Raw genomic sequence first — 21,405 nt, 5'->3', positions numbered from 1 at the left:
CATGGCAGGTTCTCGCTCTTGTGGTATTTATTTACAAAAAAAATGTTGGTTATGAAACAATTTAATAAATTAAGTGTTAATTACCATGAAATACCTTGACAATAAAATGTTAGTTATATAACAACTGAATTAAATGTTAAAGGTTTCAGCATCAGTACAAACTTTATCTCCAATTCATGATTCCATTGACGTAATTCAAAGTCTATATGTCACAATATTTATATTATTTTAATACACAGCAGGTGAAACGCCTTAATGATCAAATGTCAGAAGTGTTTACCCTTATAGATCACTTCCAGGGTTCATGTTAATCAGATTTATCTTTTCATCATGTTTCTTGTTATATTATTATCATGTATTGTTATAAATAATTATATCCTGCTCTAAAAAAAGTTGTGATATACTGTTTTCCTCTGTCCGTATGTCTATCCATCTGTCCATTGAATATTTTTCTTCCCATCTTTGTTAGGAAATGCATCATAAGTATATCTGGAATTTGGTTGTAGGGTTTATATAAGTCAGCTTTACAATTGATTCATTTTCAGATTCATCACTCAACAACTTCCATCATAAGTATATCTGGAATTTGGTTGTAGGGTTTATATAAGTCAGCTTTACAATTTGATTCATTTTCAGATTCATCACTCAACAACTTCCTGTTTAACAAACACTTACATATTTTACACTATTAAAATTATCCAGTTGCGCCATGGGTATCATTAGTAAGCAGAAACTTGCAGAATCACTTTTATTTTCCGTTTCTCATTGATTTTTTTATTGTGACTTAAATTAAAAGGTACATACACCCGTCTTATAGAGTTTTTGCCCATGATTTATTGTCATGAAAACTATTACGATAGATCTGCAGAAAGCTATACAGCAAATATGATCAGTCGGACAAGAGATTTGAATAAACCAACAGAAATGCAGCCATGTCATGACTAAAAGAAGTTATGCATTCTAATAATAATTGTTACCAATTTCTACTTTTATCTTTTCTCATATCTCAAAACTTAAGCAAAAAGACAATATGGTACAGAAAAATTAGAGCAATTAAAATTGTGCATTAATGTTATTAAGATATGTTTTGGATGTTTATTTGAGTTATTGCCCTTAACTTACATCTAAATTAAACCTCATATTGCCATTTTGTTGCTAAGATACCCTGTGGAACTATTGAACCAATTTAAACCAAATTTACATGAATGATGCTAAGTGTGTTCAAAATATAGTTTGTCAACTATAACCAAAATGGCATTTGTCACAACTGAACATTTTAACACAATATTTTAACAAGACAATTTTTGTCGAGCCTGCAACTTTTGTTGCAGAAAGCTCGACATAGGGATAGTGATTCGGCGGCGGCTACGGCGGCGGCGGCGGTGTTAGCTAACTTCTTAAAAGCTTTATATTTTAGAAGGTGGAAGACCTGGATGCTTCATACTTTGTATATAGATGCCTCATGTTACGAAGTTTCCGTCAGTCACATGTCCAATGTCCTTGACCTCATTTTCATGGTTCAGTGACCACTTGAAAAAGAAGTTCAGATTTTTTGTAATGTTGAATTCTCTCTTATTATAAGTAATAGGATAACTATATTTGATATGTGCGTACCTTGAAAGGTCCTCATGTCTGTCAGACAGTTTTCACTTGACCTCGACCTCATTTCATGGATCAGTGAACAAGGTTAAGTTTTGGTGGTCAAGTCCATATCTCAGATACTACAAGCAATAGGGCTAGTATATTCGGTGTATGGAAGGACTGTAAGGTGTACATGTCCAACTGGCAGGTGTCATCTGACCTTGACCTCATTTTTATGGTTCAGTGGTTATAGTTAAATTTTTGTGTTTTGGTCTGTTTTTCTCATACTATATGCAATAGGTCTACTATATTTGTTGTATGGAATGATTGTAAGGTGTACCTATCTAGCGGGCAGATGTCATGTGACCTTGACCTCATTTTCATGGTTCAGTGGTCAAAGTTAAGTTTTTGAGTTTTGGTCTTTTTATCTAATACTATATGCCATAGGTCATCTATATTTGGTGTATGGAAATATTTTATGATCTTTAGGTCAGTCGCGCAAGTTTTATTTGACCGTGACCTCATTTTCACGGTTCATTGCACAGTGTTAAGTTTTTGTGTTTTGGTCTATTTTTCTTAAACTATAAGTAATAAGTCAACTATATATGTTGTATAGAAGCATTGTTAGCTGTACATGTCTGCCGGGCATGGTTCATCTGACCTTGACCTCATTTTCAAGGTTCCTTGGTCTTTGTTTAGTTATCTTGGTTAATGTTAAGTTTATGTGACAGTTGTATTAAAGCTTAGCTTTATACTTAGGACTATCAACATAATATCAATGATTAGTATAGAAGGCGAGACATTTCAGCGTGTGCACTCTTGTCTTATATATTAAAAACTGTAACAGAGAAGAAAAATCTTACATTTACAAACAAATCTTGAGATCTTAACCTGTGAACATCCAAAAAAAAAGGATATGGATTAATCGCCCTACAATGATGCTTTTTATGCCCCACCTACGATAGTAGAGGTGCATTATGTTTTCTGGTCTGTGCTTCTGTGCTTCCGTTCATTCGTCCATTTGTCAGTTGTCCGTCTGTGCGTCCATTCAGGTTAAAGTTTTTGGTCAAGGTAGTTTTTGATGAAGCTGAAGTCCAATCAACTTGAAACATAGTACACTTGTTGCTTATGATATGATCTTTTGAATTTAAAAGCCAAATTAGACTTTTGACCCCAATTTCACGGTCCACTGAACATAGAAAATGAAAGTGGGAGTTTAAGGTTAAAAGTTTTTGGTCAAGGTAGTTTTTGATGAAATTGAAGTCCAATCAACTTGAAACTTAGTACATATATTCCCTATAGTATAATCTTTCTAATTTTAATGCCAAATTAGATAATTACCTAATTCACGGTCCATGGAACATGGAAAAGGATAGTGCGAGTGGGGCATCCGTGTACTTTAGACACATTCTTGTTTTCTAGTTTGCCTCAGTCAACTTTTATGAAGCTTATACACAATGCTCACTACCAACAAACACAAATCAAGGTTGAATATCCCTGACCTTAATTTCATAGTGCTGTCCCTTTATATGTTTATAAACTCCAACTTTACTTTGCCTCAACCAGTTGTTTTGAAACTTATGCACAGGTCTGATTACCACCATATACATTTCAAGTTTGAATTTGGGAGCCATCACTTTTACTGTTGTTGCATAAGGTTTTTCTATAAATGAAAAATTTGCTGATATTACAGATTCCACACACTTACTTTAATTTTCTACAACCATATATATGTTTTGAAACTTAAACACAATGCTTATTACCACCAAATACAGATCAAGATGGAATTTTGGTGATATCACTTTCAATGTTCTTGAGATATGTCCGTTTATAAATGGATAAATTGTAGAATACAACCGGGAGCATCTGTGTCTCATGGATACAAATCTTTTATTTTTAGAGCTTTAAGATATTATTTTGAAAACATTTGATGGGTAGAGAAAACTGTATACAGTAAAATTGATAAATATGATGTTACATGTAACAATTGAGATCGAGATTTCATTGGCTGGGTTGTTTATTTTTAAGACTGCTTTTGATGTCTCAATATTCTCAGGGGGAGGATGTGCGGATGCATATTTTATTATTATATTGATTTATTACAGTATAAAAGACTTTAAGTTGACATATATTTGCCATTATGTTATACATATGCTACGTGCAAGGATGTCATATCTTAACTTATAGACCATGTCACCACCTTGCCTAATTAATAGGATTGAACATGCTAATTTATTACACATGCCATTTGGAAAGGAAGGTGTGTCTGCATGGTTTATAGCTGTTAAAATATTGACATATAAACAAATAATTAATAGCTAGGGTCATGTATGTATGCCAGAAATAGTTCTAGATTATACATATTTTAATAAATGTTATATAGAATAAACAGAATCTATAAATTTATTAAACAAACATTATTATTCAACTTTAAAAGAACTCATTATTGAATAATTTTTATTTTTAAACTCTTACAGACCTATTGAAGATTTGTTAATGAATCTTAATTCTAATGCAACATCATTTGTAACATTCATTTTGATTGGATATCCTCACAAATTTTCAATTCACAATTGATGCTATGAAAATTTACTCGCAAGTGCAGACAATGTATGACAGATTTTAAATATAGGATTTAACGTTGTTTTCTGTCAGTTTCATCAGAATGGAGATAACAATATTGTATTTTAAGCTCCGAATGCATCAATTGGTGATTTGATGGTCGCAAATACTTTTTTACTGTCTCCGCTAACATGTCTCCAGTAAACTTAATTTGCGACCATCAAATTGCCTATTGATGCCGTTGTTGTTATCTTCTAACACAGATCTAGGATTAGAAAGTAAAAAGTTGGTTCATGATTGATATTTCTTCTAAAACTTCCAGCAGACTTGAATTACTATTCTGAAACAAGTTAATTGATTTTTATACGACCGCAAAAAAATTTTGAGGTCGTATATTGGTATGACGATGGCGTTGGCGTCATCAACGTCCGAAGACACATTGGTTTTCACACTATAACTTTGGTTTAAGTAAATAGAAATCTATGAATTTTAAACACAAGCTTTATGACCACAAAAGGAAGGATGGGATTGATTTTGTGAGTTTTGGTCTCAACAGTGGCCAAAAAAGGGCCCAAATGAGCATGTTTCTGGGTTTTTGCACAATAACTTTAGTATAAGTTAATACAAATCTATGAAATTTAAACACAAAGGTTTATGAACACAAAAAGAAGGTTGGGATTGATTTTGGGAATTTTGGTCTCTACAGTTTAGGAATTAAAGGCCAAAAAAGGGCCCAAATAAGAATTTTTCTTGGTTTTCACACAATAACTTAAGTATAAGTAAATAGAAATCTATGAAATTTAAACACAAGTTTTGTGACCATAAAAGGAAGGTTGGGATTGAGTTTGGGAGTTGTGGTCCCAACAGTTTAGAAGAAAAGGGCCAAAAAGGGGTCCAAATAAGCATTTTTCTTGGTTTTTGCACCATGACTTTCGTATAAGGAAATAGAAATCTATGAAATTTAAACACAAGGTTTGTGAGCATAAAAGAAAGGTTTGGATTGATTTTGGGAGTTTTGGTCCCAACAGTTTAGGAATTAGGGGCCCAAAGGGTCCAAAATTAAATTTTTCATTAAAAATTGAATAATTGGGGTTTTTTGATATGCCGAATCTAACTGTGCTTGTAGATTCTTAATTTTTGGTCCCGTTTTCAAATTGGTCTACATTAAGGTCCAAAGGGTCCAACATTAAACTTAGTTTGATTTTAACAAAAATTGAATTCTCAAGAAAAAAAAATTGAATTCTTGGGGTTCTTTGATATGCTGAATCTAAACATGTACTTAGATTTTTGATTATGGGACCAGTTTTCAAGATGGTCCAAATCAGGGTCGAAAATTAAACTTTGTTTGATTTCAACAAAAATTGAATCCTTGAGGTTCTTTGATATGCTAAACCTAAACATGTATGAAGATTTTTGCATATGGGCCAGTTTTCAAGTTGGTCCAAATGGTGGTCCAAAATTAAACATTGTTTGATATCAACAAAAATTGAATCCTTGGAGTTCTTTGATATGCTGAATCTAAACATGTATTTAGATTTTTTATTATAGGCCCAATTTTCAAGTTGGTCAAATCGGGGTCCAAAATTAAACTTTGTTTGATTTCAACAAAAATTGAATATATGGGGTTCTTTGATATATGCTGAATCTAACCATGTATTTAGATTTTTGATATTTGGGCCTGGTTATCAAATTGGTCCACATTGAGGTCTAAAGGGTCCAAATTGAACTTTATTTGATTTCATCAAAAATTTAATTCTTGGGGTTCTTTGATATGCCGAATCTAACCATGTATTTAGATTTTGGATATAAGACCATAACAGGTAAATGTCCAATTTAGAATTTTTAAGTTTTTAAGTTTAAGTTCTTAGACCACATTCATTCTGTGTCAGAAACTTATGTTGTGTCAACTATTTAATCACAATCCAAATTCAGATCTGTATCAAGCTTGAATGTTGTGTCCATACTTGCCCTTACTATTCAGGGTTCCAACTCTGCAGTTGTATAAAGCTGCACCCTGCAGAGCAACTGGTTTTAACTGATGTGAGCATGTCATTCAATGCAATACTGCACAGAAACATGTGAACATTCAAATCACATTAGGTTCTATAAACTTTGGGATCTTTAGCCTGTGAGTGAACAGGAGAAATTGGTCATTGCATTAATTTGTCTAATCTTGTAAAACCTATGTATGCCACAAGATAAAAAAGAAAAAAAATAAACTGAACAAAATTTAAAGGTCTTTACACAGAAAAGTGGAAAGACCTTATATTGATGATAATTAATAATAATGACTTTATTTAAGGAGGGTGATTCAAATGGCATTGCCTTATGGATTTATAGTGACTTTAAAGATAAATCATGCCAACAAGACACATGTGAAAATGTTCAGAGATTGTATTTATTCTGACTTTTTGCTCGTTAATAATAACAAGACATGCGGATGTAGTGAAACTTTGTTTTTAAGTCTTGATTTGCTTTTGGAATCTTTATAATGATGGGTCTGAAGTAAGAACTGTAGTTGTCTTGAAGATTTCTTGCAAAAAGTACATATATGGCTTTAGTAGTGATAAATGATATTATTATCCTGAAGTTGTTCCCTACATGGATATAACATGAACTGCTAATATCATGACACATAATTAGTATTTAAATTATTTGAGGTGCTAATAAGAAGACATAGACATATATGATCGTCATGACGCTAGGCTATCAAATATGACAAATGGGTTGAGTGTAAAATCAAGGGTTTAAAAACCTTGCGTCAGTTAAGTTTAAATATTGACTTGTATTAACACATACAACAGGTGCTTGTTATACAAGTCTGTATATGTTAGTCACCAGACCTTATGAAATGATATGTTATACTTAAAGTCATATGAAAAGAGTTTCTTGTAAATCAAATGCTATTGAAATTAATGAACCAATACATGCACATATACAAACATTTATTCTAATAGAAAAACTCTCTAAAATAAGTTTTTTTCACATTAATACTCATTTATCAGAATTGTGTAAACTCTAATTTTTTCTTTACTGTACATTTTATACCCCTCCCCTGTTTCAATTTTTTAAAGAATTTGAAAACAAGACTTTAATTTTTGCCAGCTTACCCTTTTTGCATATTTTCTGATAAAAAAATGCCTACAACCTGTTTAAAACTGTTTTGATAACATATTGAAAGCATATCATAATACTATAAATAGGTATCCAATCCAGCCTCTGTCTCCAGTCCACATCTTACTGTATGCCTATTTGTCAATTAAAGTACACATTTTCTGTCTCAAATGGTCAATTTAGAATTCTTGTCACATCAGTATCATTTGTAACCATATATCTGACACAATTTAGCTAATATATATACTAGAAGTGTTCAAACAAAGCCATATTTGCAATAGTTGTATGTATGCATGCAGATACCAGTCTGAGATATAAATTCACTTAAAATGTTGTAGAGATGACTGCTAACATCTGATTTTTGCATAACTTCCAAGCATAGATATTGTTTTCTATATCAAGAAATTTAAAATCATAAAATCATAACATTTACAAGTTAAATTATTTGTTTTATGACCCAGGGGTAGGCAATTTTCTATGTTTTTTGCCCCTGGGGCCGCAAATTTCCTAAATCATTCTGCTGTTTCTAGCAATTTGGAATATTTAGTACATATTCAGGATAGAACACACTATTGTAAGTTTTTTTGAGATATTTTTGTTTTTCTAGCTTGTATTTATTATGCCATGGTGACAAAAAAGCAAATTTAGGTGTTGTGGCTTACTTTTTTGGGTTATCGAAAGGACACAAATACCCCATAAATAATATTCAGGAAGGATCTATGAGTTTCAATGACTGTGAAGAGTAAAAATAAGCAGGTCTTAATTAAACTTACAATTATGCAAATATTATGAATTAATTTTGTATTCAGGAGTTTAAGTAAACTATGCATACTGTAAACTGTGAATTTATGCTGAGTCATCATATTTAAGGCCCAGGATTCTATCAATCTTCATTAAATATTTATAAAACTTCATATTTGAGTTAATTTCTTTTAAATCTGTGAAAAAAAAAAAACAAATTTGGTTAAATTCTGAATGTTCCCTTTTTTCATTCTGTATAGGTTAATTGCATTTCTGTAAATATTGACTGCAATTTCACATAGGAACTCCTTTTACGGCTAAAACTGTACCACTTTTAATATTAAGTTTTGAAAAAAATCTTATCCTAAAATTGAAAGTTCATATGCACCACAATTTTTTTCAAAGGTCAAAATATAGGGCTGTGCGGCATATTTTCAACGTTTATATGCCCTGAACTTCTCAGAGTTTACACTAACACTAATTTTCTTTACTACCCCTACCTCGAATGAAAGGTTACCACAGATTTCAATGTTAACAATATGAACATGTATATTTACTGGTAACATTCCCAAGTTATGTCTCTGTGAGATGGAACACAGAGAGCATAACTGGGAACCAGTATGTAAACAAAATTAATTTTTTATGAATATTCAAGATTTCCCCAAAAGAGGCGTGTTTTGAGAAAGAGCTGTATTTACAAAGTGCAATCTATACAGTACTAAGTCTGTATGCACATTTTTTTTATATATTTATTCTAGTTAAGGTCACTGCATACCAAAACATATCTGTGAATTAGTATACTTGAAACAATAATTCAAAAGCAGTACGTTTATTAAGATTTTGATAATATAAATGATTTCCTTTACAAGAAAATTTATGTACACATGTTTTACAGTAGATACTAAGTCATTCAAGTATAGCATATGCAACTTTTTTGTCTCGCCTTGACAGAGTCAAAAAGCGAGACATAAGTATGCTGTTTCCTGCGGCGGCGGTGGCAGAAATGTATTAGTTTGTGATTAGGTCTAGTTTATGGTGAAGTGGTAGGTCAATCATATTTGGTTTGCAGTTGTATAAGCATTGGTACATGTCATTTCCTTGGAGATTATTTGGCCCTGCCCCCTCAGTCATGGTCTATTGACTTCCAAACTTTTGCTTATTTTACATGTATTAGTTTGTGATTAGGTCAGTTTATGGGGAACTACAAGTGGTAGGTCAATGATATTAAGTTTGCAGTTGATTGACTTAACATTAGCAGTTCATCTTAAAATGATCTAATCACAAACTAATACATATAAACTAAGGTAAATTTCAAAGTCATTAGACTGTGTCTGAGGGGCGTAGCCAAATATTCTCCATGGAAATGAGATGTTCCAATGCTTATACAACTGAATATCAATTAACATTGGCCTACCACTAATGGTTCCCCTTGAAATGACCGTATCACAAACTAATACTTGATAACTTTCAAAGTCAATAGACAATGACTAAGAAGGCGAGGCCAAATTATCTCAATGGATTATGAAATTCCAATGCTTATACAACTGCATACCAAATATCATTGACCTACCTCTAATGGTTTCCCTTAAACTGACCTAATCACAAACTAAAACATGATAACATAGAAGAAAAAAAAATCAAAGTCAATTGACCTTGACTAAGGGGGCAGAGCCAAATTAATGTCCATGGAAATGAGATATGCCAATGCTTATACAACATTTGCAAGTTTTGTTTTCATGGAGATTATATTACCCCATCCCCTCTTCATGGTTCATTGACTCTGATACTTTTACATAGTTTACAAGTTAATATTTGTATTTAGGTTTGGAAGCGAATTATGATAAGTCAATGGTATTTGCTATGCAGTTGTATTAGCTTTGGAACATCTCATTTACATGGCGATTGTTTCGCCATGTAACTCAGTGATGGTTCATTGACTTTGAATATTTGCATAACTTGTGTAATATGTTAAAGCATTGTTATTTTGATTTCAACATTTGCATAATCAAAATTACCAAAAGGTGATACATATCTCTGTGATAACAGTTTATGTTTTTAAGTTTGAAGTTTCATATGACTTTAATGACTTTAAAATTAACGGCATACCCCGATCCCCTCAAAAGATTCGAAAAGATGAAATCCAGGTAAAATTACATAAAAATAAAATTGAGAAAGGAAATGGGGAATGTGTCAACAACAACCCGACTATAGAGCAGACAACAGCCAAAGGCCACTAATGGGTCTTCAATGTAGCAAGAAACTCCCACACCCTCAGGTGTCCTTCAGCTGGCCCCTTAAAAATATGTATACTAGTACAGTGTCAATGGACGTCATACTAAACTCCAAATTATACACAAGAAACTAACATTAAAAATCATACAAGACTAACAAAGGCCAGTGGGTCCTGACTTGGGACAGGCACAAAATTGCAGCAGGGTAAACATGTTTATGAGATCTCAACCCTCCCCTATACCTCTAGCCAATGTAGAAAAGTAAATGCATAGCAATACGCACATCAAAATTCAGTTCAAGAGAAGTTACAGTTCATTTTTTGTGTAAACAAGCTGTTCTAACTTATACTGCTCAGGACATCTAAGCCTAGAATATTATTAGTAATTGCTTATTTTTTTTCCCTTCTTATTTTCAGTTGACAAGAAAGTTACAGGGTATAAGATTTACAAGTTGTAAAAGTGCTAAAGATAGAACAGCTATGTCCATCACACTAGAACAGGTGTATATACTACAACAGGAACATGATTTAGCATCCCACGTGTTCACTCAGGCCTTAGATTGCTTCAGAAGGTAGGTTTATAAAAACATGAGTTATCATCCCATATGTTCACTCAGGCCTTAGATTGCTTCAGAAGGTAGGTTTATAAAAACATGAGTTATCATCTTATGTGTTCACTTAGGCCTTAGATTGCTTCAGAAGGTAGGTTTATAAAAACATGAGTTATCATCTTGTTCACTCAGGCCTGAGATTGCTTCAGAAGGTTTGTATGCTATAAAAACATGAGTTATCATCTTATATGTTTACTCAGGCCTCATATTGCTTCAGAATGTAGATTTAAATACTATAAGAACATGAGTTAACATCCCGTGTGTTCACTCAGGCCTAAGATTGCTTCAGAAGGTATGTTTATATGCTATAAGAACATGAGTTAGCGTCCCATGTTTTATGTATTTACTCAGGCTGTAGATAGCTTCAGAAGGTAGGTTTATATGCTATAAGAACATGAGTTAACGTGTGTTATGTGTCTCAGGTCTAAGATTGCTTCAGAAGGTAGGTTTATATGCTGTAAGAACATGAGTTAGTGTCTCATGTGTCATGTGTTCACTCAGGCCTTAGATTGCTTCAGAAGGTAGGTTTATAAGAACATAAGTTAACATCCCATGTGTTTACTCAGGCATTAGAATGCTTCAGGAGGTTTGTATGCTGTAAGAACATGAGTTAGCGTTCCATCATCCATGTATTATGTTTTCACTAAGGCCTTAGATTGTTTCAGAAGGTTTGTGTACTATAAGAACATAAGTTAACATCCCATATGTTTTCACTAAGGCCTTAGATTTTTTCAGAAGGTTTATATGCTATAAGAACATGAGTTAACATCCCATGTGTTCACTCAGGCCTTAGATTGCTTCAGAAGGTTTGTATGCTATAAGAACATGAGTTAACATCCCATGTGTTCACTCAGGCCTTAGATTGCTTCAGAAGGTTTATATGCTATAAGAACATGAGTTAACATCCCATGTGTTCACACAGGCCTTAGATTGCTTCAGAAGGTAGATTTATATGATATAAGAACATGAGTTAACATCCCATGTATTCACTCAGGCCTTAGATTGCTTTAGAAGGTAGATTTATATACGATAAGAACATGAGTTAACATCCCATGTTCGTTCCTGATTTGGTACTGGCATTTTCTTATGCAGGAAATGGTGGATTAAGTAGTTGGTTTTGTATGCTAACATCCCAGGTCTTTTCTCATGTCTTTAATTGCTTCAGAAGTTAGATCTGAATATTATATAAATTAAAAGTTACCACTATGGCCAAGTCATTAATTTATAAAAAAAAATCTGTAAAAAAATGAATTTGTAAAATAATATATGATTTTTTTTAAGAAGTTTCTGTACAAATGGCATTTACTTCTGATATTGACAGATTTTTGTTTAGATGTGTTTCCATAGTTTTAAAATTATTAAAGTGACTACAGCTATCAGACTTAATATTTGGAAAATTGAAAACTTAAATTAGATAATATAATTTGAGAGATATTTATTTTTTCAGCGAGGGAGTCAGAAGAGAAAATACATTAAAAAACATTGGATGCAGAAAATATGCCTTTAACAGTTTCCAGTTACTTTATGTACCAAAACTTTACCGACCACCAAATGGTACATACGGCAATGTTCAAGGATAACATGTGTACCAAAACTTTACCTACCTCCAAATGGTATATACAGCAATGTTCAAGGATAAGATGTGTACCAAAACTTTACCGACCTCCAAATGGTATATACGGCAATGTTCAAGGATAAGATGTGTACCAAAACTTTACCGACCTCCAAATGGTATATACGGCAATGTTCAAGGATAAGATGTGTACCAAAACTTTACCGATCTCAAAATGGTACATACTGCACTGTTGAATGATAAGATATGTACCAAAACTTTACCGACCTCCAAATGGTACATACGGCCATGTCCAAGGATAAAATATGTACCAAATCTTGTAAATAACTCCAAATGGTACATGTAGAGATGTTTACCAAAACTTTACTGACCTCCAAATGGTACATTCTAATGTTCAATGATTAGAGGTGTACCAAAACTTTACTGACCTCCAAATGGTACATACAGCAATATACAAGGATAGAATATGTACTTAAGCTGCTAACGTCATCCCCAGTGGGACATAAGACCATAAAAACTTCTTAATTTAATTGATGGATATGGTGTCTAATATGCAAGAGATATGGCTCTCTCTTAACACGGGTCAGCCATTTATCATCCTTTTCCTACGAATTATCATCGTTTTCCTCAAGACCACACTTGTAAATGGTGTCAAGGGATAGCCGAAAATTCAGTCCCTGAAATTTTCATCCCGGAATGTGAATCAAACCAGAAACCTTTGTGTTAGTAGTCCAATGCACTAACCACTACACCATAGGCTTTCTGCAGCTGGCAATATTAAAAAATTAAATATGAAGCAAAACTATACCTGTGAAAATGTTCAAAGATAAATAACGAACATAAATTGTACCCATGACAGTGTTCAAAGTTAAGAAATGTTTTTCTGTCTGCAAATTTTTCAGTGTTCAAAAGTGGTACTATATATGTAAACAATGTACCACTGATTTGTTAACAGAATTAGAATATTTAATATAATTCTGCTATTAGTTTAAACATATTTATTTATGTTTAAAAACTAATAGCAGATTTATATTAAAAATTCTGCTATTCTGCTGTTAACCATTTATTTATTGTTAAATGACTTTTATTTAATTTTATGATCATGTATTTCAGTAACATGTGTTGTGTAATAGCCATATTTTAAACTGTATGTTTTGTATATTCCAAATCTGACACTATGACCTTCATTTCATAATTAATTGACCTGAAGATATTGCCATACAACTACATAATTTATAAATTTATTGAAATATATCAATATTATGTATTTCTTTATCTTTTCGTCTGACATGTTTAATTCAGAGCCATGTAACAAAATACTGTAAACCAATATATTTTTGCAGATATCTTATCCACCTTCAACTACATGGTACAGTATATATATAAACTAGTGTAAGGCTTAGCAATAAAAGGGTCAAAAGGAAAACCTGAAACCATTGAAAAGAGAAAACAAGCAGCCTGATGCTTAAAAAGATAAACAAAAACAAATGTTCAGTGTATTATACACAGCAACTACTGACAACCATTGTGTAACAGGAACCTAGCTTTAGCAGGTGCATGAAGAATTAGCAATATTAAACACGAATGTGACCAACTTGACTGTGGTTTAAAAAACTTCCTCATTCAAAACCCATTTACATATATCTCAGACATACAAGCTGTAAAAATTTCCTTGTTATATTACCTACGTGAAATTGCACCCTGTTGATATACATGTATTTGACATTCCAAAAAAGTGATTCATACCATCTGCACATCTCTGCTGTTATAAAGATAGAACATGTCTTATGATTGTCTATGAGACAACTCTCTATCAGTTACTAAATGATGGAGAACGTAACAACTTTAGGTCACTCTTCACCTTCAACAAAACCCATACTGTATAGTCAGCTATAAAAGTTGAAATAACAAATGTAAAACAATTCAAATGAGAAACTAAAAGCAAGATTTATGTACAAAACAAAAATGTTATACAAAAACAAAAGTCAACAATTAAATTACAGGCTCCTGAATGAAATGAAACCAAACATAGCATGAATGTTCCTTATGGGATGCTGACCAAGTGTTGTTACTTTGTATCTGATCCATTATCCAAGATGTCCACCAGCCGGGAATGAGTTTAACATGGGATCCTATGGGAAATACATACAAATATCTTCTTTAAGACAACTACTGAATGGAATGAAACCAAACATGGCATGAATGTTCTTTGTGAGATGCTGACCAAGTGTTGTTACTTTGTAGCCGATCCATTATCCAAGATGGCCACCAGCGTGGGACTTAATTTAACATGGGACACTATGGAAAATACATACAAATGTCTTCTTTTAAAGAACCACTGAATGGAATGAATGCAAACAAAGCAATATCAAACCAAATTTGGCCTCAAACATCATTATAAGTATCTGTTGCAATTTTTCCATTTTTCAATATTATTTCAAAATCTCAAGTAGAATAAGGTGAGCGACACAGGCTCTTGAGAGCCTCTAGTTCTCTTTCCATTCAGAATTTTTAGGACATGGAAATCATACATTTTACCAAAGAAACAACATTTTGATTTGTTTTATAATCATGAAAGAGTTTACAAATTATTTATGTATAAATGTAGATTTGATTTTATTGTCCAGAAATCCTCCAAAGACATCAGCTGTATATTGAAAATTTTTGTATCTCTTTCATGATTAAGATAGAACCCCTCGGGGACAATCAAAGCACAATAATAAACAAATTCGGTGCCAGGAATCAAGAAATTCAAACTCTACAAAATATGAATAACTTTACAGTATGAAGTATAGGCTTGTGTATGTATCCATAATTAAATATTTACTGCATTTAAGGGTATATTTAGATTATTTTGTAAAATCTTTATTATAATACATAGATTTAAGATTTAAGTCAGAAACTGTTAGAAAGCAGTGTATTTATTACATTTTAATCATATTGAATATATACTTAGCAGTAAATACAATTAATTGTATCTGTCATACAATCCATGGCACTTGATATGTATCAGCAAGTTATAACGATATTTATATACCAGTCACGATATTTATATACCAGTCACGATTCCACATGCTTGTTAAGGCACAAAACATTCTGAATTAACGTCATTTCGCATGAGAAACATGTTGAAAGTGTCAAAGTCTTTATCAATCCTCTATCAATGTGATCCCTGGATAAGAGGATAGATACAGGTGTCATATTGAACAAGCCATGATGTTCTATATATATATATTATTTTAGTTATATTTGTCTACAGTGGATTCTTTTATATTTTGTGTGTATCAATTTGTGTGGATTGAGGAAAATACGTATTTATGTGGATATTTGATTTCATCATCCCTTATTTGTCAAAATCTGCATGCAAATCAATATTTGACATTTACAAAAACTAAATTTCATTTTTATACCCCATCTACGATAGAAGAGGGCATTATGCTTTCTGGTCTGTGCGTCCGTTCGTTCGTCCGTCTGTCCCGCTTCAGGTTAAAGTTTTTGGTCAAGGTAGTATTTGATGAAGTTCAAGTCCAATCATCTCGAAAATTAGTACACATGTTATGATCTTTCTAATTTTATTGCCAAATTAAAGTTGGCACTGGCTACGATTACATGGAAACATGAAAAATGTAACAATAATAAAAATAATAGTATTACATTGGAGACTCAGTGGCGGATCCCGGAAGGGGGGGGGGGTTCCGGGGGTTGGAACCCCCTTTTTTTGGCCGATCAAAGCATTTGAATGGGAGCATATAGTTGGAACCCCCTCCCCCCTTTTACTCTGGGTTGGGACCCCCCCCCCTTTTTTTAAATGGCACGGTTACATGGAAATGTAACAATAATAAAAATATTATTGTTACATTAGAGACTAAATGCCGGAATGCATGGTTGGGTAAGGACCTGACTAATTACGAATGTAACAATAACTATTGAGGCTACGGTTACATAGCGTTATTGTTACATGAAAAACAGCAATGTACGGTGGGACTTGTAATAGGTACTAAATAATAAAAGTTAGAGATCATTTTTATATTTACAATACATACAATTATTACATACATTTTCTTTATTTTTTTATTTACAATGACAGTTTCTACATATCCAGTAAGTGAATTTTGGAGTATGTTTAAGTCCGACACATTTTTGACGAAACCACTCCAAGCAGCCATCACACAACAGTGATGCCGCTTTTAAATGTCTGTACAATTCCATTCTGCGATATTCCTTTTAGAAGATAAGGCAACCTTTAATGTTTGCCATGGTTCTGGTGAGAAATACTTTTTTACTCTAGCAATGTTGATATTCTCATCCAATATTTTGGTTGGAAGCATGTGGTGTAGTTTCATGTCGTCTTTCAATATGATCGCATTGCCGTCCAAACGGATTTTAGGTTTACCTCAGATTTTAGTATCCAACTTAGCAGTTAGTAAACTTTGCTTTGGATGTATCATTTTTTTTAGAGCTGCGTTTGTATCTATAGTTGTATGTAATTTGTGTCTTGATATTGTTTCAGTTTCGTTTCAAACGCATCCCAAGTTTTAATTTTTTCATCCAAAACAAAATTGGTAATAGGAATCTCTTCATCCATTGTTCAAAGTAACCCTAACCATAATGACAGTAATAAGAGTAGGTGTGCAGTTAAACGTAAAACTATTTAAACACCATTTGTTGAATAATAATATTTATTATTATTACAAGCATTATTTAGTACATGTGAAAGAATTAAGCAACACAACTATAGAAGATTCAAATTTAATAAATCTAGCGTACATTGCTGTTTTTCATGTAACAATAACACAATGTAACCGTAGCCTCCATAATTATTGTCACATTCGTAATTAATCGGTTCCTTACCCAACTTTGCATTCCGGCAATTAGTCTCCGATGTAACAATAATATTTTTATTATTGTTACATTTCCATGTAACCGTAGCCAGTGCCTTTTAAAACGACTGGATCCGCCACTTAGACTAAATACCGGAATGCATGGTTGGGTAAGGACCTAATAAATTACGAATGTGACAATAATTATTGAGGCTACGGTTACATTGCGATATTGTTACATGAAAAACAGCAATGTTCTATAGGACTAGTAATATTTACTAAATAATAAAATTTGAAAACATGTATTTTACAATGGCAGTTTCTTCATTTCCTGTAGGTGGTTTTGGAGCATGTTTAAGTCCGACACATTTTTCAGTATGAAACCACTCCAGTCAGCCATCACACACCAGTGGTGTCGTATTTGTTAAAGTTATTTACCTTCTTCTTTTTCCTTTGGTCGTCTTTTAAGAAACGGCATGACTGCGTTAATAGAGCTGTAGAAAAATTGTGTCTTGATATTGTTTCAGTTTCGTTTCAAACGCATTCCAAGTTTAAAATTTTTCACCAAATCAAAATTGGTTATAGTAATCTCTTCATCCATTGTTCAAAGTATAATGACAGTAAATAAGAGTAGGTGTGCAGCTAAATACTTAAAACACTGTTTCAGCCCGGATTCCAACAACAAACCATTGAACTATAGTATATTTTTCATCTTTGGCACTGCTAATCTGAAGTAGTATCTTTCAGAACATTAAAACCTATTAAACACCATTTGTTGAATAATAATATTTATTATTTATCATTATTACAAGTATTATTTAGTACATATGAAAGAATTAAGCAACAAAAATATAGAAAATTTAAGTTTTATAAATCTAGCGTATATTGCTGTTTTTCATGTAACAATAACGCAATGTAACCGTAGCCTCAATAATTATTGTTACATTCGTAATTAATCGGTTCCTTACCCAACTTTGCATTCCGGCAATAAGTCTCCAATGTAACAATAATATTACTATAATGGTAACATTTCCGTGTAGCCTTAGCCAGTGCCATTAAAGTTTTGACCCCCATTTCACGGTTCACTGAACAAAGCAAACTCATAAATCTAAAACAAACTGACAACGCCATGGCTAAAAATGAAAAAGACAAACAAACAACAGCACACATGACAAAACATAGAAAACTAAAGAATAAACAACACGAACCCCACCAAAATACTAGGGGTGATCTCAGGTGCCCCTGAAGGGTAAGCAGATCCTGCTCCACATGTGGCACCCGTCGTGTTGCTTATGTGATAACAAATCCGGTAAATAGTCTAATTCGGTAGGTCAGATTCATGAAAGGGAAGGGAATTGTAGTTACACGTAAGGAACATATCCGATATCATTTGTGAAACGGTTATTCCATAACGGTCAACCAACTCGTGATGGCGTCCGTAAAATTTACGAAGGGATGATTTCAACTTCACCATTTGGAACTCTTGGTTTAATAGCTTCCTTGTGAGCAGCATCCCTCTATCATGATAGGAAATGCAAGCACGGGAATATCGAATCAATTGGGAGATATGTACCCCGTATGCAGGTGCTGCTCTAATGTTGCTACTTAGAAATGGAAAGTTCACAATTGGAAAGCTGAAATCATCCCTTTTGTCATATAGTTTTGTTTTAAACCAACCCTCATTGTCAATTTTTAGATGTATGTCAAGATATGAGGCCGACTTAACTGTTTCTGTAGTATCCTTTATTTCTAGCTCGATTGGATAGATGCGTTCCACATAGTCACCAAATTTTGAATTATTTAGTGAAAGAACATCATCTATATAGCGGAAAGTAGAGTTAAAGAATATTGCTAACTTCTTATCTTTCTTCCTAAGAAGTTCCTGCATGAAGTCAGCCTCATAATAATAAAGAAACAAGTCGGCAAGTAGAGGGGCACAGTTTGTTCCCATTGGAATGCCGGCAGTCTGTTGAAATACACGTCCTCCGAACATAACAAATATGTTGTCAATCAAGAAATCAGGCATCTTGATAATATCAGTTTCAGAGAATTTTTTGTTTGAATCAGAGTGATCCTTTACAAAGTAGGATGTATCCCTCCCTAAGACAAGTTACTTGTATCTACGTTGGCCATTCTTTTTTATGAAGCAAAGCAATACCAACTCTTTCAATTTGTCTTTTAGTTTGGAATGTGGAATACTTGTGTAAAGAGTAGAAAAGTCAAATGTTTTACTACTGTTACAAGATGAAAGAGAGTTAGATTGTATGTACTCTAAAAGATATTTTGAATTTTTGGGATACGATTGCTTTCAAGCAATCTGTAGACTTATACCGGTGGCTCAGAGCATTGCCCTCACGTCAATCGTTTTATTCTAAACATTAAAGAACATCTCAGATTCTTATGATTGTCTTGCTTTAAAAGGTAAAAACAAACAAAGGGATTGAACTTCAACAACTTTCCTATAATGTTCTTTTCATAATCTTCATGTTTGATAATTCCCTTGACTTATATGTGTGTTTTAAACAACACGGAAAATCAGAATTAAGCAGTATTTATATGGAGTCTTCCATATTATCGTTTCGAGTTGTCTCCCTTCCGGAAGTAACTTCCGTGAATTCTAAATCAAAACAACACGTCGAGTATTAGCTCGTTCTGTCAATAAACGTCGTATTAAAAACGATCGCATTTTAAACCGATAAATGTGTACAAAAAGGAGTCATGATCACTGACCCAAAGGAAATTAAATATTTAAAGAGTTAGGAATGGGGTTCCTCCTAGAATTAATCAAATTTTAATGTAGAAAAATAGGTGATAAGATACGAAGTGAAATACCTTCTCTCAGTCTGAGCACATCGAAGAGAGAAGCGAGAGAAGCTCTACTGTGATAGTCGACTTTTGTATATTTTTACCCCCTTATTGATAGGATTTCAAACTCCTGTGGTCTGAGCACAGGCAATTGTTTCTATCCATTGGAAGACCCACTATCAACGTATATTTACGAGTAAATATACGTTGATAGTGGGTCTTTCAATGGATAGAAACAAGTGCCTGTGAGTCTGAGTCTCAGTGACTGCTGTGGAAAGTAAACTTGGAATTGATAGTACAAAAATAAAACATAGACCTGATTACATTGTTCATACACTTTTATCCGTGATTGGCTATTTTGTAACTATTTTAAACGTACAGTTGAATTAGTTTTGAAAATAATATTATCCAGCTACATGTATACATGTACATGTGTCAATGAAACAACGGCAATCGTATCCCTCAGAGCAATCTGCTCTTTGATTAAGTATCCACATCTGATTCACGCCCCCTCTAGAATAGGCAGTTTCACAATAACTTTGAAGCCTGTCTTTGATTGCTGATAAAAAAGATGTTAATAATTTAGAAAGAGGTTTCGTGGAGCACTTTGAAGACCCAGCAATATACCGTTGTTTGTAAGGACACTTATGTAGTTTAGGTATCCAATACAGTGATGGAAGATCCAGTTCTTCATCTTTGGTTGAAATTCCAAAGGAACACAGAACAGACCTATTATTATCCAGGATTTCCTCTTTGGTAAGTGTCGTGAGGGTATATGTTGAGTTTCCAAGTGAATTGTCAATACCTAATTCGTTTATCAAGCAGTTAATGTAATGAGTTTTACCCACCAAAATGATGTTGTTTGGGGCTTTATCTGCGGGGACAACAACGTATTTGTCATGGAGGTAGGATAGGTGTTTTGCAACATTTGGGTCTTTAAAGATTGACGTAGCATGGGCACTGAATTGATAGCCCATTGTTGCATGTTTCCCGTTTCTATTTTTTTATATAGATTAGATCGTTGGTTTTCCCATTTACACATGTCTTTTTTGGGGCCGTTTATAGCTTTCTGTTCGATGAGAGCAAAGGTTATATGTTGAAGGCCGTACTTCGACCTATAGTTTACTATTGCAAATTGTGACTTGGATGAAGAGTTGTCTCATTGGCACTAATACCACATCATCTTATATCTATTGACCTCAAGTTAAAGTCAGTTCTTGAGTATTTCAAATAGAAGCTTGTCAGACCAAATTAGTATTATCTTTTCTAATAGAAGTCTCATGTTAACTTGGACCCTGACATGAGGAAGTGTAAAGTTTTAAATGTTTTTTGGTAGGTAAACATGTCCATGTTAATAATTTGTAATGT

The 21,405-nt window shown here is 33.1% G+C and overlaps 1 protein-coding gene across 12 annotated transcripts in view; it reads left to right on the top strand.

Annotated features, from left to right (window-relative positions):
- LOC143084924 (inositol polyphosphate-4-phosphatase type I A-like) overlaps positions 1–13,679 on the top strand; it is an 83,979-nt gene extending 70,300 nt beyond the window's left edge. For all 12 annotated transcript variants that reach the window (XM_076260993.1, XM_076261005.1, XM_076261002.1 and 9 more), the window contains 2 exons: positions 10,646–10,800; positions 12,287–13,679. In XM_076260993.1, the coding sequence (XP_076117108.1) occupies positions 10,646–10,800; positions 12,287–12,419 (288 nt within the window). In that variant the 3' untranslated portion in view covers positions 12,420–13,679. The remainder of the gene's footprint in view (positions 1–10,645; positions 10,801–12,286) is intronic.
- The last annotated feature ends 7,726 nt before the right edge of the window (positions 13,680–21,405 follow it).

Source organism: Mytilus galloprovincialis, chromosome 8 (assembly GCF_965363235.1).
Source record: "Mytilus galloprovincialis chromosome 8, xbMytGall1.hap1.1, whole genome shotgun sequence".
NCBI classification, from domain to species: Eukaryota; Metazoa; Mollusca; class Bivalvia; order Mytilida; family Mytilidae; genus Mytilus; species Mytilus galloprovincialis.
The sequence above is the reverse complement of the archived record's forward strand: the minus strand, read 5'-3'. Positions and strand labels throughout refer to the sequence as shown.